General features: G+C 32.3%; 1 protein-coding gene across 2 annotated transcripts; it reads right to left on the bottom strand.

Annotated features, from left to right (window-relative positions):
- Positions 1-10,189: 10,189 nt before the first annotated feature.
- On the bottom strand, positions 10,190-18,605 carry LOC132295115 (F-box protein At3g07870-like). 2 transcript variants are annotated; one of them, XM_059793220.1, is made up of 3 exons: positions 18,343-18,605; positions 16,406-17,844; positions 10,190-10,817 (listed from the first exon to the last, which is right to left on the bottom strand). In XM_059793220.1, exons 2-3 carry the CDS (start codon positions 17,824-17,826, stop codon positions 10,685-10,687), a joined length of 1,554 nt encoding a protein of 517 aa, XP_059649203.1. In that variant the 5' UTR covers positions 17,827-17,844; positions 18,343-18,605; the 3' UTR covers positions 10,190-10,684. The 2 variants fall into 2 exon arrangements, with proteins under 2 accessions (XP_059649203.1, XP_059649202.1); XM_059793219.1 differs by lacking the exon at positions 18,343-18,605 and adding an exon at positions 17,969-18,314.
- Positions 18,606-20,478: the final 1,873 nt, after the last annotated feature.

Genomic DNA, 20,478 nt, shown 5'->3' with positions numbered 1-20,478 from the left:
GCAGGTCTTTGTTCTAACTCTTTCCCCTAAACCTGTGTTCTGTGCATGCCTAGGTAGACTCCAGGGGTTTAATTAATGCTAATACATATTTCTGATCCATGTTTAACTTGTAATTAGCATGTTTAAACTGTAATTAGCTTCGTTAAATTAAACTGATTTGAGCATTCTTAAAGCTTTTAATTGTATCCTGCTGTAATTGTTTTTAAGCCTTGTTTAATTGAGATCGTTGATGCATGTCGATGTCTTTTAAATAATCCGGGACATTGATTAAACACTGGAACAAGTATTAAAAGAATTACAGAGGCCCTGGGAATCTCCGGAGGCGAGGAAGATGAAACAGAGACGCAGAACGACTTTAGGGAGTGAGAGAGCAGGCTCCCAAAAGGAGGGAGCTAGCTCCCTCATTAATGGATCCGGCTCCATGGAGTGTAGAGCCAGCTCCTAGCTCCACAGATCTGGCTCCCATGTTAATGGAGCAGGCTCTCAATTTGTGAGAGCCTGCTCTGGCCCAGAATTATGTATTAAACTGTTTTTAGATTGCGTTTAGACTATATAGGGTATTTCTATTTCTTTTAAGCTGCTTTAAATGTTGTGTATGATTGCCAAAGACCTGTAAAAATATAGGGAAACAATAATTCATAAATGGATTAAGGAATGGATAGTGTGAACTTAGGAAAAAATCCTACATGTTGCACTTTGGTTGTTAATCAACTTACATACTGGGACTTGTAGATTCTTGTATATATGATTTAATACTGGTTAGTCATGTCTAGACAGAGTATAAGTGTAGTGATTTACTTGCAATTAACTATGCTTGATTTGGATTGAATTGGTATTTATACTGCTATTAACTGTATCAATTTGTGGACCATTTGGAGGATTTAAATGCTATGACTTATTTTAGCAATTTAAATAGTTGGAACATGATTTTTAGGTTCTGTAATGACTGCCTAATATCGTTATATATGTGTTAATTTATATTAATGCATATTTTGGAGTATGATTGATGAGTTATTTATTCCTGCTTTGTTAATTATACTGACTTGTCTTTTGTATGCACAGGTATGAGACGGTAGCATACTAGGGATGGATTAATTCAAGTACTAAGTCCTACCTATTCTGAAATAAACTATAAAAGTTAAGTCCTACTTATATGTATGTATATGCACCGGTATGGGACGGTGGCATATTAGGGATGGCTTGGTTCAAACACTAAGACCTACCTATTCTAAGGATGGATTAGTTCAAAACACTAAGTCCTACCTATTCTGAAATAAGATAGATTAACTATAAAAGTTAAGTCCTACTTATATATATGTCAGGTCAATAAACATTTGAATAACATACCTTGAACGGACTTTATATATATATATATCTTTATAGTGCAGTGATATGAGCTTGAGTCTTAGGATCATGGTTATGGTACGTATATCGCCTAGGATGGATAACTGGACATAATTGTTGTTCCCTGGTAGGTCTAGGTATACATAACCACATTACGTGCGATTTGCATGTTACCTTCTATTCAGGCTGAGACTACATTATAGTCTAGTGAACGTCCTATAATGTGTATATATATACATATATGGACTATTCTAGTTATTGTTGAGCTATCTAGGATGTATTTGCGTATTGAGTTTCTGTATAGATCATAGTAGGATAGGACTTGCATGTGGGCCTGACCCACTCTTTTATTTTTCAGGTGCTCGTCAGTTTTAGGGTTAGAGCTTGGTCGTGCAGAACAGATACAGACACTCATTCCTCCGACTACATAGGACTACTTTCCATGTTTAGCTTTATATTTTGTTTCAGTTGTTTCCATTTCAGTTTGAGATTTTATTAGGGGTCCACTAGAGATGGATTCCCGAGTTGTTAATTATAGGAGTTTATTATATGGAGGTTTTAGATTTATGGATTTTAATTATATACTTTTGAGGATTTTTAATTTAGAATTCTTTCAGCCTTTTATTTCTTTGATATTCCTTCGGGTTTGGGCTTAGGCCTGATCAACCCATGTCTCGGAATCGAGGGGTATCACAACGAGTCATTGCGGTTATATATCACTAAATGACATAATCCCTTCCATTTACCAGAACACTAGTAACATATTCAACATAGTCTATAAATGAGAAGTATCAATAATGATCTAACAATAATGTCTTTTCCAAGACTATTCCTATTACCACTTATTAAAGCAATACGTACATGTACATTAACTAATAGGAAACATTAAAAACACATTTAATGAACGCAAAATGTCAAATATATATAAGCATTGTTAAACAATCCACAATTAAAAAATAATCAACATTGACTACATTCAAAACCCATTCTTTCAACATGTTCCATAAATATCATGGGTGGTAGTCCATTTGTTAATGGATTGCAATCATAAGTTATGTGATTTATATGTTTAATAGACATTTGTTGTTTCTAAACATCTTCTTTAATGATAAAGTATTTCAGCTTTAGAATAACTATCATTTTCCATACAAGAAGATCAACAATTACAGTATAAATTTTCAGTAATCTGAAAAATGGTACCCATGACTTCATATCTTGAAATAAATTCTGCAACAATAAATTGTAACCTCAAAGCATGCTACAAATTAAAATTTCAGCAATCTGAAAAATGGTACCCGTGATTTCATATTCTGAAATAAATTCTGGAACAATAAATTGTAACCTCAAAGCATGCTACAAATTAAAAATTCATAATAGATAGAATAATAATAAATTACTTTACACTTTTTCATAATAATGTTCCTCTAGTCAAAATGAACAAATAACCAATTGTAAATTAATAATTATCAACATATTATTAAAAATGTATTCCTAAGTGTAAACATATAATCTTTTATCCCCTACCAACTTGTCTATATATCAAACTCCACAATATATGCATAACGAATATTTTTCATTTTTTTACCTTCTAGCTAACTCATTATTTGGGATTGCATTAGGCAGAATTTATCCCTTTTTATGTATGGAGTAATACTGGTTGAATAATGTTCCCTACCAAATCTTTCTAGAACTCTTTCAATATATGATTTCTGAGATAATACTAAAAATTCACGTAATCCATTCCTATCTCGTAAGATACCTCATCCATATATTTCATTTCAAAGTTCTTAGAGTTAACATCTAGTTTCATATAATAAACTAAGATCATTACTATCAAATAAAATATCATCAATATATATAGAATCAGAAATATAAATTTACTCCCACTAACCTTATAGTATATACACGGATCAACAGTATTTTACTTAAACCAAAACAAATAATGGTATCATCAAACTTAATATACCATTGTTAGAAAGCTTATTTAAATCCATATATTAACATTTTAAGTTTACAGAATTCTTTACCCTCTAATGTGAAGCCTTCAAGTTGTTCCATATGGACTTTCTCTTATAAACTCCCATTCATAAAAGTTGTATTCACATCCATTTGATGTAACTCTAAATCATAATAAGCTATTAATGCCATGATATTTTAAAAGATTTCTTCTTAGATACTGAGACAATGTTTCTTTATAATATCTTCATTCATGGCACTAATCCATTTAGTAAAATCAATTACTGTTAATGGCTTGTGAATATGTAACTAGATCTATATATATCTTACTATATATCAAAATCAGATTCTTGCAGATATATCACATAGTCATCCGGTATAGCAGATCCCTTTTCTCTTTGAGATCGTCTTAATGTTATTCCTTATTATTTTTCTACAATCTATTCATTGGTGACAATCTCATTAAAGAGTTGTTGATCATTCAATTGTTCTTCGTTGTTATACGGTTCAACAACTAAAGTAACAATTGTTTCCTTAAAAGTTGTGGATAAATAAATTTATACCACAATTTCTTGAATGATCACATTTTTATTTTTATCACTCCCACTGACTTCACCATTCTCAATAAATCTGACATTACCAGTTTCAATAATTATCGTATTATGTTTAGGATAGTAAAACGTGTACCCTTTAGATTACTTAACATTCGCAACATTATGGGTAACGATGAATTACTTAACATACTTCTAACCATATCCATAAGAGTACGATTACGCCTTTCAGCTACACGCTTCTGTTGTATCATGTATAACAAAGTGTATTGAGCACAAATGTCATATATTTCAAGGAGTTTCGCAAACGGTTAAAATATTAACCCGTTCATCATACTTTCCATAATATTCACCACCTCTATATGACCTTATGATTTTCACTTTTCCATCTAGTTGAATTTCAACCTCATTTATGTATACTTCAAGAGTACCTACTGCTTGAGATTTTTCATACAACAAATAGATATATCCTTAACGTGAAAAAATCAATTATAAAGGCGATAAAATACTTTTCTCCACCAAAAGGTGGAACATCAGAAGGTTTACAAATATCTGTATGAATAATTTCAAGAAAGTCTATACTTCTTGTGCCTCATTTCTTTGTTTACCCTTAATACAATCTACACATACACCAAAATCAGTAAAGTTTATATTCAGAAGAATCACCTTATTTACTAATTTTCCTAGCCTTTCACTAGATATTGACCTAATCTTTTATACCACAAGGAAGATAAATTTTCTATTAATTGAGTTACACTTAATTCTAATATTATAATGCAAAATCAAAAAGTTTTTAATATATAAACTATCAAGTTTGAATTTACAGAAATCATCAATAATAATACCATAACTCACAAATTAGAATTTCTTGAATAAACATCATTATCAAATTTAAATGAAAAACCATTAACATAAAGTTTTGAAATAAAATCAAATTATGGGAAATTGAATAAACATAAAAAGTTTAAAATAATTTAAATAAAATCCACTATCTAACATTAAACATAATGTTACAATGGTTTCAACAAAACTTTTCCCAATTATCATAAATAAGAAATTCTTATTTGAATTTATGGTTTAGGCCATAAGAAATTATTGCATCTATTAGAAACATAAACATTAGTACTTAAGTCAACCCTTCATGTATTAGAAAGAATTTTAATAAGTAATTCGAAATATACAAAAGCCAAAAGCCTACCATTTTTTTTCGAATCATTCTTTATATTTCATGTAATCTTTCTAAAAGTGTTCAATACATAAATGACACTTTTACATAATTACATTCTTTTCTTTTAGTAGATTGACCTAAATTCTTTAATTTTTGGGTATTGCTTACTTAATGCATTTTCAGGCTTATTCCCAAAATTTATTTATAACTTCTTGAGTCATCAGATGAACATAATAATTACCATGCTGCTTAAACCTAGTTTACTCCTAAATTAACATAATGGTCCATTATTTCACTTTTCACTTGTCTTAATAGTATTAATTGAAATGACCCATACTGAGTAAACAAGAAATTGAAAAATAAATTGAACTAACAAATTCTCATCTACTATCATCCCTAAGGTTCTCAATTTTGTAGCAGCATTAGTTATCTCAAAATTATGTTCATACATGATACGAGTACAAAAAAAAAAATGCATAGTAGTGATATCAATTAATAATTTTCGTTTTAGATATTTATCTACAATACGAAAACATTCTTATAGTCAAATATTTCGCAGCACTATCATTATGGGGAACAATTATTCATATAACCATAATGCTTAATCTGTTCGATCTCTCCCAAACTTTATGGAGAATTTTTTCTTCTTCACTGTCTTTAATAGTAATAACAGTAGGTTTCTCAATTTAAAATGCTAAATCAAGATTTAACAAATCTAAATTTTGAACTTAACTTACTCATTCTATTATAAGAAATTAGTCCTATTGAGAATCAGCACAGATGTATTATGTGAATAAAGGGATGCAATAAAACAAACTTAATAAGATAAATACTCACAACAATAATATTTTGAGTTAACAACACGTATATATAGATAACTTAAAATATAAATACAATGTATAACTATAGTACTCCTTTAGGTGGCAACAATAAAATACTAATAATGAAACTTACATATATTTATATGTATACCTTCATTGGGGATGCATTATTTAATTAAACAGATAAGTTACCTTTGGATATCCTATATCTACCCAATTAAAAATACATACAATCCCTTAAGGTTCATTTAATCACTTGAAAATCAATTCCTTTTGAGAAATTATTTCTCATAATTAAATAAACTCAATATTCATGAATATCACAAGAAATCAGAAGCATCATAATTCATGAAATATTGCAATTATGTCTACTACTAAAATTAATATCCATCAATCATTATGGTTGGGCCACTTTGGTAACTACCAACCTTTACATAATATGAATATTAAATTAGCTAGTAACAAATTTATGATTAATTATGTCTACTACAAAAATTAATATTCATCAATCATTATGATTGGGCCACTTTGGTAACTTCCAATTTTTACATAATATGAATATAAAATTAGACAATGATTAATTCATCAATAAGCTACCATTTAACATTATACACATATACTCATATTGATTGATTTAAATTTAGGTAAGTTCGATCCTAGAAATTTAATAGTCCAAAAATTCAATAAAAATATTTTTTACTTTATATACATAATAAAATATATTATTTTTTATTTTCAGACTTAAAGATCATAATTGAATCAATTTAAAATTGATTCTCCATAATGTACGTATGTTTAGGTACTAAAAGAATTTATTTACATGTCCAATAAAATCAAATTTCTAAACTCACATATTATTTTAGAGATTCAATTCCAAAAAAAAAAAAAAAAAACTTAAGTAAGTAATTATTTAATTATTTAATAAAATATTGTTCATGACATATATGATTTAGTGACCTATCGGGTAACATCAATGTGTAATTAATTAAGCCATTATTTATACCAAACAATCAGTATAATGGTATAAACAGAAAAAACACATAAATTGAATATTAATATTCAATTATATCATTAATTACACTTTTAATTACTTTATTTAAAAAATTCATAAATAAAAAAAAATAAAAAAATAAAAAAATCATCAAAGCAAAATTCGTCACATGTGCATGAATCACATTTCTTATAGATCTGTACATAAATCAATTATCTTCCAACCAATTCAGTCACGCTCGAAAATCAAAGTAACAAATGTAAATAAATTACTTGCTATACAAACTGATCAAAATAAACCACTAGGAGATTTATCAGACATTAAACAATTATTTCCACGAGCCTAATTAGAATGGTTTATATAATCATTAAATATATATATGTGCGGATTTCATAAAAAATAAATTATACAATTCTTTATTTTTATTTTTATTGATGCAACTTTAGAGGGAAATCATGAGTTCCTAAACTTTAAGTTCTGATACCACATGTAAACTATAATTATTTGTGTCAAGTATTAATCACATGATTTACATGAATCACATATCTTAAAACTTCATAATTTTCACATTTCTATAATGCATAAATAAATAGTTAGATATAAATACCTCGATCTGTAATTGCAAATCTTGTTGAGATCAAGCCAAACATCGAGATCATTTCTGCAGAACGAACAATATGCTAAACTGCAATAGTCAAAGCATGAAAACCGATTTCTCTCTCTTGGCGTTTTGCACACATAAATATTATACGTGTTGTTTTTATCAACGTATCTAACTGATCAGAATATGCACTTTTATACAGGCAGAGAGAGAACCAGTTTTCTTTTTTAGTAACCTTAATTCCACTTTCCATCAAATAATGAATAAATAGGAAAACACTTCTCTAATAATTAATTACCATAAAAGGTAATTTATAAGTTGATCAAATAATATAATATTAATCTGATACTTATTTATTTAACCACTAATTAATAAAATATATCACATGTCCAAAATATGTGGGCCATACAATTACTAAATAATCTTACATTTTTATCCTATCTCTCACTCTTTCAGAAGTCTAACTCCCTGTTTTCACCTTCTTTGAATTCCATTAATTAATTTATCTCATGTTCTCTCGGAATAAAATTTAACAACAAAGTAAAAATTTTATCCCTTGTGTTCTCTTTCGAATTAAAAGTTAACAACAAAGTTTGATATTTTCATTTTACCATTTTAACATTTATCCATTGTCATGATATCATCAACAACAACAAATAAATTTATAATAAAAAAGAAAGATAAAGTAGTTTCAATTGAGGAGCACTCAGCTTAGATAAGGACTGGAATGTATAATCCTCTAATTTTTTATCATTTTAATCCCATTTGAAAGTATAATTTTTAGGATTTGCATGAACGGAGAATCCAAAGTATAGTTTTAGGAATTCTATTTTAAAACAAAGTAGATTGTAATTATATAAAGTTGGAGTATACATTACAAATTTTACTATTCATCCCAGTTTTGCAGGAATATTTGCTTTAGACATTGTGAGACTGTAAATGTGTCTGGTAAGTTTACTAAATAGATTTGCTGCCTCTTTATCTTCTAAAATGCAAATATCGTGATTTTGTGACTAAATAATATCATATTTGCATGAAGTTGAATATAGTGATAGTGGCGTGTTTTGCATTGTTTTGCATGAGTGTTGATTATAAGAATAGGAGTTTAGTCTTGATAGAAAATAGGATGAGAATAAATGACAGATAATTTGAAATATCAAATTTTATGAGTGTTAGATTATAAAAATAGAATTTTAGTATTGATAGAAAATAGGATGAGAAAAAATGAGAGAGGTTTGATATTTCAAATTTGAAATTTGAGATGTTGGAGAAAATTAAAATCTGAATGTTTCTACAAAAACAAACCAGTATATATATGATTATATATTTCAACTTCGCGACCAAAGTTAGTGGCTGTTATCATAATTTATTATTTTACAACTTTATAATAATTTTTAATAAAATGTCTGACATTTTGTTTTTTTAATAAATTTTTTTTAAATATTTGTTTTGTTGTAATGGTATTTTAGGCATTTCAATTCTAAATTTATAATTTGTCCTTATTTGTTTAATTTAGAAAATGATATAAATTTTCTGACTATGTAACTATTCATAAACCCCACATATATATATATGTAACACACAAAGGGCTTTTTGTTCAAGTTTCCAAAGGAACAAATTAAAAAATATAATAATAAATAAATAAAATAAAACAAACATGCGATCTAAAACAATATGATTTTTGTTGCCTTCGTTTCTGTTAAATTGTGAGGTCCATCAACTAAGTATAACTTATAGGGTGATATGACAAATTTCAATAAAATAATGCACAGGTCCATCAAGGATAAGTGAAAAAAATAATAACATAATATTATTATATATAAATAATAATTTTTGCTTATTTTATTTATATAATTATAAAATGAAATCACTTATTGGAGCTTATAACTAGATAATTGTTATTTTTTTCTAAAAAATTTATATTATTATTTTAGTTAACTCAATCGCAATTTCATTGAAGCTCATTCTTTAAAAAAAAATTAATAATAATTACAAAACCACAACGTTGTGTTATTTATTTTTTTATTTTTTAATTTTAAAAGTAAAAATTGGGTTATAGATCTATTGAGGTGGGAAGCCTTAACCTCTGAATGATAAGAATTTTTTTCCCTTTTTTATCTCTGGATGGCGATGAGACCCGCCGAGGTGGCTGTCGTGGCGGCAAGTTCTGTCATATGGGTTTGGCCATGGTTTGGGCAATTGGTTGAGAATTTTGCCATTTTTGTGAAGTATTCATTTTTTACCATTAGAGATTCCAGAGCTTGAGATTATTTTTTCCCATATCATCCGATTAACTCAAATGTTCCTAAAACTACATCGTTTATAACAAGTTAATGGTGTCTTTTGCTTTAATGGTAATAAGGGGCAATATGGAATTTTTGTATAATAAGGGTTAAAAGTATGAATAGGTCAACAATACACAACAGGGGAAGATTTCAGTAAATTTGTGGAAAAGGTGGAATGCAGCAGCAGAGTTGTAGATAGATTTTGTAAATTAGTCTAAATTAATGGTGAATATAAATTATAACGGTCCGCCAAAGGACTAAAGCTCTGGTGTCAAATTAGCTTTACCAAGATGTAATATTAATTAAAAGATAAATGTATAAAAAATCAAAGTAAAATGAAATAACAAAGAAAAAACTAACTCATTTACCAAAACAAAACAATGAAGACACCTTCAAAGACTGAAGACAAAAAAGAAGATAACAAGGCATTTTTTTTTTCTTTTTCTATGCATATAGAAGAATATTTACCCAGTTCAACAGCCAAAAAGCCCCTTGAGAGTGAATACTGAAGAAGCCAAAGCAAGTTCTACAGCTACCAGTTAAAGTTAAAGAGTGTTGTTTATCTTCTCATTCAGAGAAGTACAAAATCAAATGGAACTCTTGGACCTTTACATGTGAAACATATATAAGTACATTACATAAAATGTGGGATCATTTAAAGTTCAAAGAAAATAAGGCCATAAACTTTTAATTTGTCCCAAATTACATAAAGGCCCTGCTACAATAATTTTAGTTTTATCTTACTTTGTTTAGTTCTCAATATACTTTCCATCACCTAAGAATTTAAAAGTGATCCACCAAATGCACTCAATAGGCTCCCCATAACCACAAAAGGTACCCAAAACTGCTAGTAGTAAGCAAAATATCAACTTGAGGAGGTTGTAGGAAATGTATACTTCCAACTCCACAATTCCAGATATAATAGCTCTGATTATATTGACTGGTTATTTTAGCAGACATTTTGGTTTCAATACCTTTCCCACCAATTCTTCAACCATTCCTTATCAGAAGACGAGCAATCTGAATCAACTTCCGTTTCCCTATCTTCTTCTGCCAATGAAAGAGCTTTAGTCTCTCCCTGCACTTTGATTCTTCCACACCTGCATCAAGAACCATAATATTAAGAGCATAATCCTCAAATGAATAAAAATTTATATCTTTGAAATAATTATGTCATCAACATTTTTACAAAAGAATGCTCCATTAGCCCATTTATTCACACAATCCACACAATCAAAGCGACTATAGCTACAATCTTTGTTCTTCAGTTTTACCATATGTGTGGTTCATAGCATAATATAGCCACCACAAGGAATACCGATACATTTGAAGCCAGTAGGGATTCAAAACTAAATAAATGCAACATCAAAATGGTAAATTCATGAATCAGAGACAGCATGGGCAATCTTGGTTCTTGGAGCAACATTTCACACAGAGAACTTTCTTTTTAAAATTATTTTGACATATTACATATTTCTCCATAACTTCTTTAAAACTAGTTGGAATTGGAAGATGATGTGCTGTTAATTTTTATTTTCTGATTGACAACTTGAGTGATTAAATATGACATACAAGGTTTTGCCCCTGCTGCATGATTATAGTTACAACACTAGTAAATACATTTTTTTTTTTATAAGTAAAGATTGTAAAAAAAGCGTTCATAAGGGAAGCACATCCCTCAAAAGCAACACAAGGCCAAATAGGCCTCTAAACCCTCAACGAATCCAAAAAATCAACAATTTCATCCATGGATTTACAATTTCTCCTTTGGACCCAACCAAAAAGGGTGCTAATAAAACACTAGTAAATACATTTAACCAAAAAAAAAGGTAGGCAATCTACATTATTATATAGTAGGAAAATGAACAATATTAAACTCAATTAATCAAATGTTACACAAAAAATAATTACAAATAAATAAATAATGAAAACATAAATAGACGCTGGACAACATTTAGGTATCTACACAACAAAGATGAGAAAAAGTTTTATAGCATCAAATTTTATTACATCTCTCTCCTTCTCTCTCTCCCTCTCCCTCTCCCTCTCAGCCTCTCTCTAAACAACAAACGAGAAATCAAACAATATTACAGCTAATAGGGTTTAGAGGCACCTATTAGGCCCTGTGCTGTTTTTTAGGGTTGCATTCCCCTTTTGAACACTTTTAATGAATTCTTACTTATCAAAAAAATAAATAAAAATTGTCTCTGATTCTTTCAGGGTTGATCGGGAAATAACAGGCAGCATTCATAAGAGGAAGAAAAATTCAAGGTAACATTATTATTGCTCATGATGTTCTCAAATGATTCTCAAAAAAGATTCTAATCCTTCCATGGCTTTTAAAATTGATCTTCATAAAACCTATGATTCTGTTTCATGGGATTGTTTTAGACCCCTATTTTAGCTTGGTATGGATTTGGGGATGGTAGGATAGAACGGGTATGAATTGTGTATCTTCAGTCTTTTTCTCTGTTTTGGTTAATGGAGTTCCTTGTGGTTTCTTCCAACCTAGCAGAGGGTTGAGGCAAGGATTCCCTTTGTCACCTCTTCCTTTCATTCTGGTGACTGATTTTTTTTTTTCCAATTTGATGCTCACTCAAAAAGGTTAATGAATGTGAATTAGAGCTCTGTAACTTATTGAGGAAAGTGGGTTCTGAGTTATCCCACTTCTTCACTAATGATCTTTTTATCATCCTAAAAGGCTCAATGAGAAATGCCAGGGTGTTATCTGAATTGCTAATTCAATTTGAATAGATTTCTGGGCTTAAAGTAAGCAAAGATAAGAATTATGTGTTTTTCTAAAGCTGTAACGAGGAGAGGTATTCTTAGGTTGTTGCAGTTTAGCAGATCTTTTCTTGTTACCTATTTAGGGTTACCTTTGGTTGATAAAAGGTAAAATAAGAATCACTGTGCTAATTTGATCGATAAGGTTTCAACCAAATTACCCTCTTGGAATGCTCATCATCTTCCTTTGGCAGGGAGAGCCGAATTGATTAAATCTGTTGTTTCATATTTCTTTGACTACTGATCTGCAGTGTACTCATTCCTGTTGGGGTTCAATGCATCTTGAAGAGAAAAAAATTTAAAACTTGAAGAAATTACAAACTTATTTTGGCTCAAGAGAGCAAATCCATACATTTGTTAAAGTGTGAGTTTGTCACTTTGCCAAAAGCAGAAGGGGGCTTTGGTATAAGAAGTTTGAAGTCTATTGATTTCTCAGCCAAGCGTGTTTTGGCCTGGGATTTCATTCATCCAAAAAAGTCTCTTTGGAGTTTGGATTGCATGATTCAGGGATAAATACCTGAAGAGGGCTAAATTCTTGAATTGAAACGCTAAAATTTATGATTCTGCTACATAGAAGATCTCTGTAAGGGAGTTTATGTTGGGGAATTTGGACTTTAAAGTGGGGGAATGGTCTCAAGTTTAGTCTATATCATGACCCTTGGTTCCATGGTAGTACTATTTTGCAGACCTTCGGTTCCAGAGTTGTTGGGGAATTCACCAGAGATGCTTTGTTAGCAGTGTCATTTAATTCTGGCCAGTGTTATGTTCCTCAGAATTGGCCTAATGAGACTTGTGATGTTCTGATTAATTCAACAAGTAGTGGTGAACATGATAGAATCATGTGGCAATTAGGGCTGCAACTTGGGCGGGCTAACCCAGCCCAACCCGAAATTTTGAAATTTGGGTTTAAATTCACAAATCGGGCTCATGTTCGGGTTGGGTTTTGTCAAAACCTAGACATATTCAGGTTGGGCTCGAACCCAACCCGAAACCCAAAATTAAAAAAAAATATTTAAGTTTTTTTTCTCCTTTCTCTCTCCTCTCTCTTCTTTCTCTTTCTCTTTCTCTCCCCGCCGTCCCCTCTGCTGCCGTTGCCGCCGCCGCCCCTCTTACAGACCATGATTAATTGATTTGTAAAACAAGAATTACAGTCTTACAGACCTTGATTAATTGATTTAGAAAAAAAAAATTTAAAACAAAACCCATACATACAATTTAGCAGTTGCACAGAGAGGGGGGGGCAAGCTTGAGAGTTGAGAGACAGCAGCTGAAGCTTGCGAAAGGCGAACCCGAACTGGAATAGCGGGCGATGGAAACTAAAAGATTTGGGTTTTGATTTTTTGAACTTTCTGAAATGATATGCCGATCTGGGTTTTGATTTTTTGAACAATCTGAAATGATATGCCGATATGGATTTTCAACTTTTGATTCTTGTAGACAGATAGATAAAACTGAAATATATGGGTCTTGAACTTCTGATTCTTGTAGATTTTGTAGTTTGCAGTTGGAAAGAGAGAGAGAGAGAGAGAGAGGGCAAGTTCAGAAAGAATAGAGGTGGAGGCGATAGGGGAGGCTGAAATGATTTGCCCTAAAAATATAATTTTTTTTATAATAATATAATCAAATATATATAATATATATATTATATATATTATATATATATAAATTTCCCAATAAAAAAAAATAATAAAAAAAATATCAACCTGACCCAACTCATCCGAAAACATTCGGTCCGGGTTATGACAATAACCCATGTTTAGTACAATTCGGGCTGGCCCAACCCAACCCAACCCAACCCGATTCGGACTGGGCTGGGTTGGGACTGGGCTGGGTTGGGCCAGCCCAAGTTGCAGCCCTAACTGGCACTATGGCCAGTGTAGTTTCAAATCAGTATGGAATAAGGTTAGAAATATGGGCCCTAGAATCAATTGGGACGAGTTGTTTTGGTGTCACTGCAGGCCAAGGATAACAACAGCCTTGGTCATGCATAATTCCATTCCTTCTTATAGCAACTTGCAGAGAAGGGATATTACCCTTGTGTCTTTTTGTCATAATTGTCTAAATGGGGATGATACTATGGATCATCTAATTTGGAATTGCTCGTTTGCTCAACAAGTGTGGCATTGGTTTGCTTCTATATGCAATTGGGAATTCTTTGACCAGCTTAGTAGCTTCCAAGATGTTGTGTGGTGATTCCTGTGTTTTCCTCCTCTTCTACTTTTAAGATCTTGTGATCGGAAATTTTTTACTGCTTTTCTGTGGCACATTTGGAGAGAAAGGAACTTGAGGCTTCATGAAGATCAGAAGAGAAATTCCAGAGATGTTGCTATGGAGGGTTGTTTTTAGGTTCTGCACTACAAGGGTTTGAGGTTACAGAACTTGAGGATTATCTACTGATATAGTTTTGTGTCTCTGTTCTGTGAGCTTCAGCTGGTTTGTTAGATGCTTTTATGCTGTGTTTTTTTTTTTTTTTTTAAATTCTGTTTCGTGAGTTCTTAGCATTCACCATTCTCTTTTGTATCATATTGTAGTATTGTATTTTAATAAAATTAACCCTTTCAGAGAGAAAAAAAAATCCTATTGACTTAACAATAACAATGCTTACACTGAACGAACACCTAGTTAGCCAAGCTTGAAATAATAAGTTAAAAAAGCTATACAAAAAACATTATATAATGAAAACAAATTAAAATAAAACATACAAAAATTCCAAACAAGAATGAATGAAATATAACATGAAAAACAAAAGCAAAACAGGTCCTCAACTACTTGTAATCTTCATATTAGTTTCGTAATGATAAAGTTTATCAACAAAACAAGTGAGAGCGTCCAGGCACTAAAGAATAGTTAACTCAAACCAATGCCGGATATCATGTGTGCACATATGCATTAGCAACACGCAATTGTGCAGCTAATCTCCACATCCAAACACTAACATTCTATATGCTATACACTTGAAAAGTAAAACATGACGCAATTAGTCATCATGCATTTCAAATTAAATCTTTCAGTAACCATTTATGCTTTAAAAAGGTTGAACTACCTCTCAATAACTTTTCTTTGGAGACCAATGTATATGCATCATGTCTAGGAAGTATTAGGGACACAATGACTAGTCAAACATAATAGCTTATGAGTCATTCTCAGTTGCAAACCTTGTTAATGTTGTGATCATAGACTAATAATTTTCAGTTGTGGACTATATAACTCCTTACCAATTGTAGCAACATTCTAAATTACAAACAAGTAAAATTGAATTTCAGTTTAATAGAGAACTAGCCATTTAATTTAAATTTCGTCATTTAACAAAATCTAGAAAAAAACAGCAATACATTTAAGCCATTTGAACTATAATTCATTCTCAAAGCTTTGTTAATACCCTATGCAAGTATGCATGCCCTCAACTCATTCCTACGCAACCCCACACCTGAACAAGAAAGGAAAATAGAAATAAAACCAACTCCTCATTTTTCTCACCCCCCCAACCAACATTGCAAAAAAATAAAAATAAAAATAAATAAAAAAAGCCAACAGACATCTTTGCTAGCAGCCATTTTTTATTTATACACAATCATTGGCAAGCACAATGTCAATTGCACTCATGCTGAAGTTATTATTTACCACTAAAGAATCATATCGAGTAGAATCTATTGAGATCTAATAAATTCAGAAGAGGAGAAAAAAAAAATGTATGGATGAAAGATTTATATATATAAAAAGGGCAAAACTAGTGCACGAGGCTCCTGCCATTACAGAAATATTTATATACGTTCCCATAATTTCCCAGTGCAAATTAGTAAAATATATGAAAAAGTGAACACAAGTTATCATCATTAAAAACTATAAATATATTGAATGGATAAAGACTAAAGTATATGTAAATTGCAAGCAAGCAAATCCTTACCTTGAACTCATGTTCAGCACAGCCACATTGTCACCAACAATGGCTTCCTTGAGTGAAATGAAACTGGGAGCATAAGAAATTGCTTCAAATTTTGATTCAGCACCACAAATCTTAAGGTATTTAAATTTTGATCTTTCCGTGTCATAACAAATCAGAACACATTTAAGATAATGAAACATCAATACTGCCCCATTTTTCAGGTAATTTATTGGCTGATATAAACCACGAGACCTTCCCTGATGAGGTTGATTGTCAATAGAGAACACCTTTGTCCAAGATTCCCGAACACCATATTTCTTCATAACCCATATGTCAATGGTATCATTATCATAACCGGAGGCATCACATATGCATAGACAGCCATCTAGCACTCCCATGGACACATTAGGCTTCTTACTCAAACCAGCGATTATGGCGGCACAATATATATCAGATTTATCATTTTCACGAGGAGGCGATGGAAACAATTGCAACTGCTCATTGTCAAAGCTAAAAGATACTATATAAACAGTAGAACCTCCCCCAGATTCAAGACAGAGCAACCAATGGACACATCCCTCCAGATAAGTGGGAGACAGTAGCTTAGAATAACAAAAGGGAGCATCACCAATACTTTTCCATGATCCTTCGCCGAGTGTGTAAATCTCAATCTCCTTACTATAATTTATCCTACCCATTGCTGGTGTGTGTACACCCATAACATGGGTAGGGGGATCACCAATCCACCGTTCAAACATTCTAATCACCTTGTACTGATTAGTTCTCGGACTGAAGCCAAACCCACAATCAACAAAATATGGGGTTTTCTCATCATTCCTTTTAGGCGCAGGAAGGTTTATAAACTCACCTGTGATCGGATTACACACAACAAGAGGTTCATTACACGATGGTTCAGACAAGCAAAGGAAACCATTGCAAAAATTCACAATTTTGAAATTTTGATCATTGGGTCTGACTCTGATGCAGCCCATTTGTGCATCACCCTCCTCCCTACTGAGCACCATTTCAGCATTGCGCAATGGGATCTTCAATTTGGTGTCAAGCTTCACATGACGGTCGCATCGAGAACAGGTATGGTGGTCACATATGCAGTATCCAAGGTCGAAATTGTGGCAGTCTTTAGGCTCAACCAAGTAAAGCGTTCTTGACACATGTTTTGAATCCACTGTATAAAGCAGAACACAGGGCTCTGCCTGTTCATGCTGCAGCTTGGCGAATTGAGGGTCAGAAATTATACTGCGCCAATTTTTGCAAACGCACCTGGAAATTAGAATACTCTTTACAGAGAGCTTTAGTAGGATATCAACTATTATAGGCCCCGGAAGATCTGTGATTGAAGAGTCCGGTATCTGAATTTGTTTAGGGTCATAATTGTCTCCTCCTTCGTTGCCTTTCTGGGTTGAATTTCTTTTTCTTTTCATGGCCACTGCTCTATGAATCTATGAAATGGATTTAGAAGTCAGTCACAGAATATATAGAACCCTAAGAGCATCGATTCAGTAAAATAAGGGGAAATTATAAATAAATAGCTGGAGTTTATGATTTCAGGGAAGAAGAAGCTACCACACAAATCCCTAGTAGAAATAACTCAGATGCCATGGCATAGTACAAACAATAATACTATAGAGAGAATTATCTGAAACAAAACCCTCGTTACCAACAGCAAAATAACTAGTTTGAGAGAGGGAGAGTTACCTCCCGGAACAAAACCCCAAGTTACCAACGATAAAATAACTAGTATGAGAGAGAGGGAGAGTTACCTCCCGGAACAAAACCCTAGTTACCAACAACAAAATAACTAGTATGAAAGAGAGAGTCACCTCATGGAACAAAACCCTAGTTACCCAAAACAAAATAACCAGTATGAGAGAGTTACCTCCTGGAACAAAACCCTAGTTACCAACAACAAAATAGTAACCAGTACGAGAGAGAGTTACCTCCTGGAACAAATGTGGCCGGTGGGAGCAAAATAGAGATGGGTAATCCGCTGAGTCGAGTTGATCCAAACTATAGAAGACATACCTCGCTACAAATATTGTAAGCAAAATCACACATTACCGGTCGTTTTAAAAATTAAACCCACCGTAAAAAGACAAACTACCCTCTTAAGAGGAACATTTGTAATCCAAATGGGCACAAAAGAGGGAACGGTATATGAATGGAGAAAGAAATGTCACCGTTCTCCACTATTTGTGGAGAGAAGTAAAATGAGGTGATACATTTCATTGTTTCGCAAAAGAAATGGAAATAAGTGGTTTTATACTCTTTTACCATTATACCTTCTTTATATAATTTTACAAAAATTGAAATTTATTAACCTCCTAATACATAATGTATCATATTTATCTTTTCTGTCCCTCTTCCTTCTGTTCAATGTTGAAAAATAAAATAATAAACTATCGAGCTTGCCTCATCCATTTGAGAAAATATGTGAGACCAATTTCATTGAATGGTATTTTTTATTTATTGAGTAAGCATTACCAATGACGTGGCATACCTACTCACCCAATATCTACTCCATCCATTCATCATTCCCACCCTCCCTCTAACTTTTCTTTGTCTCAAATAACAGATAGAGGTGCTCCATCGGTCTTCCTTATTGTTCTTTCCCTTTTCATTCCCTCATATTGAACATAGTGTAAACTTCATTTTACTTTGAGAGCCCAAGATTGTCTGTCAACTTTGAATCGCATAAGGAGTTAAAGAGTTGGAATGGTATGAAATCCCAAAAGGTTTGAATATACTACAAATGGGAGAGATAGCAACAAATTCTCTAAGGAAAAACTCTCATAGTCCTTAATGGAGAAGTTAAGGGAACCAATTCCCTAAGTGGATACCACTACCAAATCTTTGATAAAATGAGGGGTCAGTCAACCTACTAAAGTATGACATAATGCTTCACTGATGTGTCTTTTCTTTTCCCATTTATCGTAAAGTACGTACTTCACCATCAAAGTGCATCTGGCTAATACCACACCTCTCGCCACTTCTCTTGTCTTGCAAGAAAGGCATTTGGCTCTCGATAGTATAGATTTTGTATCAACAGGTGGCATCGTCTATGAGAAACATATGCTAGCATCCTTAAGAAATCATGGTTTCCTTAAGAAGTTATGGTACGGATGTGATCCGATTTGAATGCTGGGGACATCCAGTCAATGCAAGTGTCTGATTATGAGGGATTGTAAAAAACATAACCCCACGTCCTAAGCGATCGTAAAGTGTCGCAACACCATAACAGAAGGTCCCTCACTATTACAGAACATGCAGATTGGGTCTCCACATGAAAATCGTCCATCCATTATACTAACAGTAAAATGGTGAATCACATTATAGCAATCTCGTGCATAATGATAATGCTTAAAATCCTAGCACCTCAATCCTAGCACACGAAGCTCCCATATGTGGGCATCAAGCACCAATCCCTCATTCACCAAGCACCAAGCCCTCATCCAAGGGACGCTAAGCCTGGTCTCCTTTGTTAGGCACCAAGCTTGTCTAGTGATTGCACTTAAAATAGTTTCAGCCACATTCGGGACCCACATATAATCTGCAATGCCATGTGTCCTCTGAGTTCCAATCCAGCTAAATCGATCAGCCATACTCAGCGTTGTCCAAATTAGAATCATTTAGAGTTCAACTTAACCGAGAGCCTACAAGCCATTCGAACAGTATATCGAGGGACTTGGACGAGACTCTAGTCCACTATTTCGATCAGAAATCCAGCGTTGTGTCCTCATCCAGAAGAATTTAGTTTCGCCCAGTAGTGTCGCTCCTCCAAAAGATGCTATTGTCCACTAAAGAAATCACGGGAAGCGCATATGTCTAATCAAACACAGAAGCATTAAATAATGCAATCATTTCAAGGGAGACCGTCAATGTTACGCATTTAATGAGAAATACCATGCACATAAGCTACTCTTTATACTCTACACCTCTTACCTAGAGCTATCCACTGTCCTTGCAATAATCCAATTGTCCGTCCATGTAATACCCCTAATTTCAAAAGAATAATTCTGGTATTTAATTGATTGTTTAATTACATTTTTATTTGGTTTAATTGTTAATTTTGTTGG

The sequence above is a fragment of the Cornus florida genome, unplaced genomic scaffold, assembly GCF_030987335.1.
Source record: "Cornus florida cultivar Cherokee Brave unplaced genomic scaffold, ASM3098733v1 CherokeeBrave_3.0.0_Hap2_Chr02, whole genome shotgun sequence".
Classification (NCBI taxonomy): domain Eukaryota; kingdom Viridiplantae; phylum Streptophyta; class Magnoliopsida; order Cornales; family Cornaceae; genus Cornus; species Cornus florida.
The sequence above is the reverse complement of the archived record's forward strand: the minus strand, read 5'-3'. Positions and strand labels throughout refer to the sequence as shown.